We start from the raw sequence: 7461 nt of genomic DNA, 5'->3' as shown, positions 1-7461 counted from the left end.
AATATACTTGTATTCAATGTGAATACACTGTTATACCATGAGTTTTTACTTCTATATGTAAACAGCATCAAATATACTTGTATTCAATGTGAATACACTGTTATACCATGATTTTCTACTTCTATATGTAAACAGCATCAAATATACTTGTATTCAATGTGAACACACTGTTATACTATGAGTTTTTACTTCTATATGTAAACAGCATCAAATATACTTGTATTCAATGTGAATACACTGTTATACCATGAGTTTTTACTTCTATATGTAAACAGCATCAAATATACTTGTATTCAATGTGAATACACTGTTATACCATGAGTTTCTACTTCTATATGTAAACAGCATTAAATATACTCGTATTTATACTGTATGTTATTCATACAGTGTCCCGTAAATTTAAAATAACTTTTCGTTACCATTACCCTAATAACAAGTCACCTTCGTTTACAGACGCCGTAAATAAGGACCAAGTTGAATCAGAACTCTACCACCGAACAACTTTCTGAACAGTCCCAATAATATCGTTTTCCCATTCGAACTATTTGGATTTGGACATTTGATTCGGTTGCCATCCTTTCACGCTTAGCTCGAACCCCAGTCGAACTCTCGAGCAAGCTTACGGCTTAATCGAAGCATGGCCGACAAAAACGTTGTTGACCCGCCCGACCTATTCGGCATGCGAACAAATGCCAAGCGTAGACACACGAACCTTCTGCGACAAGCAAGAGAGTTAATAAACATCAACGCCACGCGAGAAGAATTCGAAGCATTCATGCCAACTCTCGAACTGGCGCACAGTAATCTCGTTCACATTCACGAACGATACGTGGCCGCCGCACAACTTGACGATGGTGAACTGCACGCAGCAGCCGCCTACTTCGAAAGCATCAACAATCTGCAAGCCGCATGTGTTCAAGCAGTCGCTGCCGCCTTACGAAGAACAGCCCCTCGACGCGCATGGAACATTTCCAACACCGTGGTCCGTGAGCTGAGTCAAAATGTATCAACTCCTCAACCTAATCAAGAGATCGACGCTGTGGGCATCGTACCAGAGCCGCAACAGTCAAACGGCACACCACAGCCGACCCAAGACGATCGATCGAACGACACGCAGCACGACACCTTAAATCACGTAAATTTCGACCTTCACACAGCAGCAAAACAACGCAAAATCGATCTTGAATTTCGATTGAAGCAAGCAAAAATAAAACAGGATCGTGAACTCAAAGATCTAGAGCTCAAAAACGCGCGGGAACGAGAAGACCTGGAACTTGAAATTCAGTACGAAAATCACTTGATCGAGAGCTGTGGTTAAGGGTGCCAACGGTTCGCAAAAACCGACGGTTTTCCGAACCGTAACCGTACCGCGGATGGAAAAATCAAGGATCCGAACCGAACCGAACCGTCCCAGAACGGTACAAGCGCGGTTTCGGAGCAAACAAAAACAATGCGCTCCGTTTCGCACCGTACCGATGGATTTTTTTGTGGGATGGGGTTACATCATAGCAATCTACAGTAATGGCCAGGCATCGGGATGTCCCTCTGTGCACCCACTCACAGGCGCCTTGGGACATTTGTCCCTGTACAGTGCTGCGACTTGTGGCCAATGTTCAAAACGATTTTTTCTCCTTTCCGCAATTTATTCATAAGTTTAACACTAGTCGCACATTTGGTATGAATCGCATAGATCATCTAGTAACGCGCAGGACTGTAAATCCTGACGTCAAGCGTTCAAGCCTCTTACCGGGTGTACTTAAATGTGTTGCATATCCAACATAAATCCATTATACTGTTCAAAAGCAGAGTATGAATTGGGTATGATACGAACTTTAAAAGTTTTTATTCTTCACGATGCCCAAAGAAAATTCGACAAAAACAAAAAAAAAACCGTGTGTGACCAATGGTATAGCGTATAATTTGCCTCTTAAGGTGAAATTTAAAGTATTAATAACTATTATAATAATAATAATTAATTATTTAAATAACGTTGAGCTTATTTATAATAGAGATTTTTTTATATTGTGGGGTCCCACTTCGGTTCTGGTTCGGTTCGGGTCCAGACGGTTTTACTTCGATCTAACCGCCAAAGAATCATACCGATCGAGTTTCGTTCCGATAACGACATGAACCGATGACGGTTCGGTTCCGGTTCGGTTAGTTCCGAACCGTTGGCACCCTTAGCTGTGGTGGTGCAATTGGATCACCGCAATTATCGTCCACACCCAACTTACCAAGCAACGTCCCGATGAATGATTTGGCTAACCTTCCGCTTCTGCCAGCTGTCGTTAACTCGACTCCACCGACGCAACCTAATTTTGCCCCGTCGCATCATTGGCTGAAGCTAGACGTGGAAAAATTCAATGGAGACCCCCGTAAATGGCTTAAATACGCCCACGGTATAAGAGCAACGATCCGAGATGTAAATATGCCCGAATCGCTGAAACTTCTGGGGCTTCAAGAAAGTTTGAAGGAAGACATCCAGCGTCGTGTCGCTCATATTTTCACGGGTGCGTACACTTTTCAATCGGCTTGGGCCGAGCTAGAAAAAAAATATGGAAGCCCGCACCTTATCATACAAGCACACGATCAGCATATGCAGCAGCTCCCTTCATTCAGAAACGGGGACTTTAACGCACTCTTTAATTTGGCCGCTGCAGTACGCGACGCCGTGTCAAGCGTAGATGAAAGCCACGTCATGATGTTCAACACCGTCGCCAACTTACTTCATGCCAAATTGCCGATCAACTTACAAACAGACTGGGGAAAATATGCTTATGGTTTAGACAGAATGGCCACCTTAAAAGATTTCGACAAATGGATCGATCGCGTGCTCAGCGCTGAAGAACTTCGTGGCGGAAAGCTATCGTCATCCAACGCAATGAACGCTGTTAAAAACCCCATTCAGCCTTCAAATAGCAACCGTCAGTTGGGCAGCTACACACCCGGAAGCAGCAACTACAATAACCGCGGAGCGACCGTTCTCGCAGGATCCTTATCAAACGTTACCACCCTTTCTGACTGCCTGGCCTGCAAAGAAAGTCCGGCCCACAGGTTAGAGATGTGCAACGTGTTTAAACGAATGTTGGTGAATGCCCGCGCATCGCTGTGTGCCACCAACAATCACTGCTTCAAGTGTCTCGTCCGCGGCCACTATGGACGGAAATGCAACTCAACCGAATCGAAATGCAAGGAGTGCCAGGGCCCGCATCATTCGCTGCTTCACGGAGCCGAACGACAGTTTCCTGCCTCATCGCGGAACCAAGGTAAAAACCATACTATATTAATGGTAAAGGCACCAACAGCCAATATCCGCCCAGTCCTATTAGCTGTTGTCAAACTCGTAGTGGAAATGAACAATTCGGCTCAAACAACCTTCGCGATTCTTGACCAAGGCAGCGAAGCTACTCTCATATCGCGAAAGCTAGCGAATTTGCTTAAGTTGAAAGGTCCTTCAGCCAGCATTTGCTTCGGCTCGTTTAACAACTCTGTGTTAATGGATTCGAACATCGTATCATTCAAACTCAAATCGATCGACGGATCGCAAGCGTTCGACGTTCGCGAAGCGTTTGTTGTCCCCAGCATTAATCTTTCGCAACGCAAAATTAACTGGCCTGGCATCAAGAAACGATGGGAACATTTGGCCGACATCGACTTACCTGCCATAGACTCTTCCAAAGTAGAAATTCTTGTGGGGATGGACATGTTACCAGCTCTTCGAACGCTAAACACTGCTGCCCCAAATGATGGTGAAACCGGCCCTACCGCTTTGCAAACGTGTTTTAGCTGGGCTGTAGTGGGCAAAATACCGTTGTGTCTAGTCGCCGGACCGAGCAACAAAAGCAGCGTGAACTTAGGTTTCGTCCGACAAGAACCCTTTCTATCAGAAGTAGTTGACCGTTTCCATTTAACTGAAACTTTCGGCGTCGTGGCAAAAGCCGCGAAAACAAATACAGCGGCCAACGAAGACGAGCAGATGTTGAGCATCTTACAGCGATCGATAAAATTTATTGGATGTGGTTACCAAGTAGAACTTCCGCTTCGTCAAGACAGACCGGTCATACCAAACAACAGAGGACAAGCAGTTTCCCGTTTCTGTGGCCTGGAACGCCGAATGTTAGAGCCACATATGCGCGAGACCGCCGCAAAATACGTAACCATTGTCGAGAATCTTATATCGTCAGGAACCGTGGTCGCCGTCAACTGGTCGGACATAAACAAGCCGGAAGGTATGGTTTGGTATCTACCTCACTTCTACGTCGTTAACCCGAACAAACCCGAAAAAATTCGAGTTGTCTTCGACTGCGCTGCGCTTTACAGAGGTGTGCCGCTTAACCATTATCTTTTGCGTGGCCCGCCGTTCATCCCGTCGCTAGTCGGCATCCTCCTCCGCGCTCGTCAGTTTCCCGTCGCACTCACCGCTGACATCACTGCGTTTTACCACAGAGTTGGTGTGGCCGAAAAACATCAGTCCTTACAACGATTTGTCTATCGCGAATTTGGCAGTAACGCACCAATCACAACCTACCAATTCGCAACCCTGGTATTTGGAGCTGTTTGTTCCTCCTCTGCCGCAATATTCTTTTTACAGCATGCAGTCAACGCAAACGTACAATATCCGCAGGTCGCCGATAAATTGAAAGACAATTTTTATTCCGACAATTTGAGCGACTCATTCGAAACTAACGGCGAAGCAATAAATTTCGAAAAGCAAGTAACGCAGTCTCTCGCGTCCGCCGGTTTTAGTCTGACAAGCTTCGAGTCGTCATCCCGGCAAGTCTTGGCAACCATCCCAGAAAATCAGCGAACTTCAAACACCGTTGACTTGAATAAAGACGTGCTACCTGTGGAATATCTTCTTGGTATGGTGTGGGATCTTAACTCGGACTCTTACGGCATCAGAATAAAATCAATGCCAACGGTTACTACAAAACGAGAATTATTGTCCGCAATTTCTCTCACATTCGACCCTCTCGGCATTTGTCTTCCGGCCATTACCGGCGCTAAACTGTTATTTCAACAGACACAAAAACTGGCGAAAGATACACCGGATGTTCGTGGGTGGGACTAGCCTTTGTCAATCGAAATTTTGTCAAAGTGGAAGCAATGGACCTCCAGCCTCGAAAAATTGCGCCTTGTTTCTGTAAAACGATGCTTCCGACCCGCCAACTTTCCCCTCGTAGGCTCCGATTTTGTGTTGGTCATTTTTGCCGATGCTTCGTCCGTCGCCTTCGGAGCGGTCGCCTACCTGCGCGTACGATTCGGTGATAAAATTCATGTCAGCTTCGTCATGGCCAAAGGTCGCCTGGCACCCCTCAAGCCGACAACCATTCCCCGACTGGAGTTGAAAGCGGCAGTATTGGCCGTCAACCTGTCGTTGTTCGTGAAACAGGAGCTTCGACTTTCGTTTTCCTCAGTTGAGTTTCATACGGACTCACAAATTGTTTTGTATCAGCTTCGCGCCTCTCACCCCGGTCACCCATCATTTGTAAACAAACGGACAAATGAGATTCTACAGCACTCGATGGTTGATCAATGGCACTACATTCGCAGCAGCGACAATCTCGCCGACGATTGTACCCGAGGAATCGTTCCGAAAGACTTTGGGCCGAATTGCCGCTGGATTCGAGGGCCAGATGTTCTTTTCAACGTGTCGTACTCTCCGCCGCCATTCGATCAGCAAAGCATTAAGGCTAAAGAAAACGAAGAAATACAGGCGGTCAATGTGCAACAGCTGCACGTTGCTATAAGTTCTTGCCACCCGTTGTCATCCGCTTTGTCTAAACTCATCACCCGAAGCATTCAACTTAACACTCTGAAACGAGAAGCTGCTCTGCTGCTGTGCGGCGACTCCACGTCGAATGATGATCTGAATTCCGACGAGATCGCCGAAGCCTTCCGCATCTGTCTGCTAGTGTCGCAGCAGGACGCATTCTCACGGGAACGTGCAGCTCTTCAGAAAGGAAAAACGATCTCTCGTGACTCCGTCTTGAGGCGGGTCGGGCCATACCTCGACCCAGACGACGGCCTGTTGAAAGTCGATGGAAGATTGGGCCACGCAGTGATGCCGGCACGTACCCGTAACCCAATAATAATTGCACCGGATCATCCACTTACAAGGCTTATCATCAGCGACCGTCATTTACAATTGCTCCATTCTGGTGTGGAACACACGTTGGGTGTTGTTCGTGAGCAGTTTTACCTCCCACAAGGACGCAGGGCCATCCGGCGTACACGTGCACAGTGTACCAAATGTAAGATGCTGCGTGCTATGCCTCAGGCACCATGAATGGCTAGCTTGCCAAAGGAACGTCTCGTGCCCTCCTTGCGCGTCTTCACGAATGTGGGACTGGACTGCTTCGGGCCCTTTCAAGTTGTGATTGGAAGACGATCAGTGAAGCGGTGGGGACTACTGATAACGTGCCTTTCCACCCGAGCCGTGCATTTAGAAGTGTTGGACACGATGGACGCCGATTCGTTCATCATGGCGTTGCGGCGTTTCATCTCCCTGCGAGGTCACCCTAGAACAATTTACAGTGACAACGGCACCAATATCACGGCAGGAGAAAAGGAGCTCAGGCAAGGGATCGAAAATCTCAATTCGACGCGGGTGGCAGCAGAATTCATCGACCGCGGGATCACTTGGAAATTCTCCCCACCGTATGCGCCGCATTTTGGTGGTATTTGGGAGCGTCAGATTGGCTCCAGCAAGAGAGCCATGCGCGCCGTTTTGGAAAACCGCTCGGTAACCGACGAAGTCCTTCGCACGGTTTTCGCAGAAGTAGCCTCACTTCTGAACTCACGGCCTTTGACCAACGTTCAAACTGATCCGTCAGAGCCAGAGCCGCTCACTCCGTATCACTTTATTCTCGGTACCCCCCATCCTCACCGAGCGCCTGATACTGAAGAAGCATTCGTGGAAGCAGGCCCAGTTCATTGTGGACCAGTATTGGAGACGCTGGATGAAAGAATACCTTCCGACTCTCATCGAGCGGAAAAAATGGGAAAGAACTGTCCGTCCGATCAGAGTTGGTGACGTCGTCATGATCATGGACGAGAATAGCAGAAGGGGCGATTGGTTGATAGGGAGCGTTACGAAAGTGTTGCCCGGAAGCGACGGAATTGTCCACGCGGCAACCGTTAAAACTGAACGTTCTGAACTAACCCGCCCGGTTATCAAACTTTGCTTCATTTCAGATTCTCGCGAGTAATTCCATTGACGGCCGGCCCAGACTGTGGTGAACCGTCACCAGGAGGCGGTAGGGGGGCAAGAAAAAAGAAGCAGACGACGGCGGAGGGGGCATTCACGTCAAAAAAGGATTGAAAGTCGAAAGTGTGTAATTTTCGTGAGTGTCTTTTCTCAAGAAATAAAACCTGGAAATTCTGCCTCTTCAACCCGTAATGGTCATTATTACCTTCCCCAGCAGAGTGGGCGTATTTTACAATTCACATTGAATACAA

At 47.4% G+C, this 7461-nt stretch overlaps 2 protein-coding genes across 2 annotated transcripts; both read left to right on the top strand.

The window, feature by feature from the left end:
* Window positions 1-637: 637 nt before the first annotated feature.
* Window positions 638-6289, top strand: LOC116935397. The gene is given in 3 exon segments (XM_045168034.1): window positions 638-1320; window positions 2185-5057; window positions 5184-6289. Coding segments are annotated over 3 exon segments (4662 nt in total).
* Window positions 6290-7036, top strand: LOC123468850. The gene has a single exon (XM_045168033.1). It carries the CDS (start codon window positions 6290-6292, stop codon window positions 7034-7036), a length of 747 nt encoding a protein of 248 aa, XP_045023968.1.
* The last annotated feature ends 425 nt before the right edge of the window (window positions 7037-7461 follow it).

The sequence above is a fragment of the Daphnia magna genome, unplaced genomic scaffold (assembly GCF_020631705.1).
Source record: "Daphnia magna isolate NIES unplaced genomic scaffold, ASM2063170v1.1 Dm_contigs442, whole genome shotgun sequence".
In the NCBI taxonomy this organism is placed as follows: domain Eukaryota; kingdom Metazoa; phylum Arthropoda; class Branchiopoda; order Diplostraca; family Daphniidae; genus Daphnia; species Daphnia magna.
The sequence above is the reverse complement of the archived record's forward strand: the minus strand, read 5'-3'. Positions and strand labels throughout refer to the sequence as shown.

Excerpts from the sequence above, each read along its gene's own strand:
- LOC123468850 (XM_045168033.1), top strand. The coding sequence starts at position 6,290 with ATGGCTAGCTTGCCAAAGGAACGTCTCGTGCCCTCCTTGCGCGTCTTC.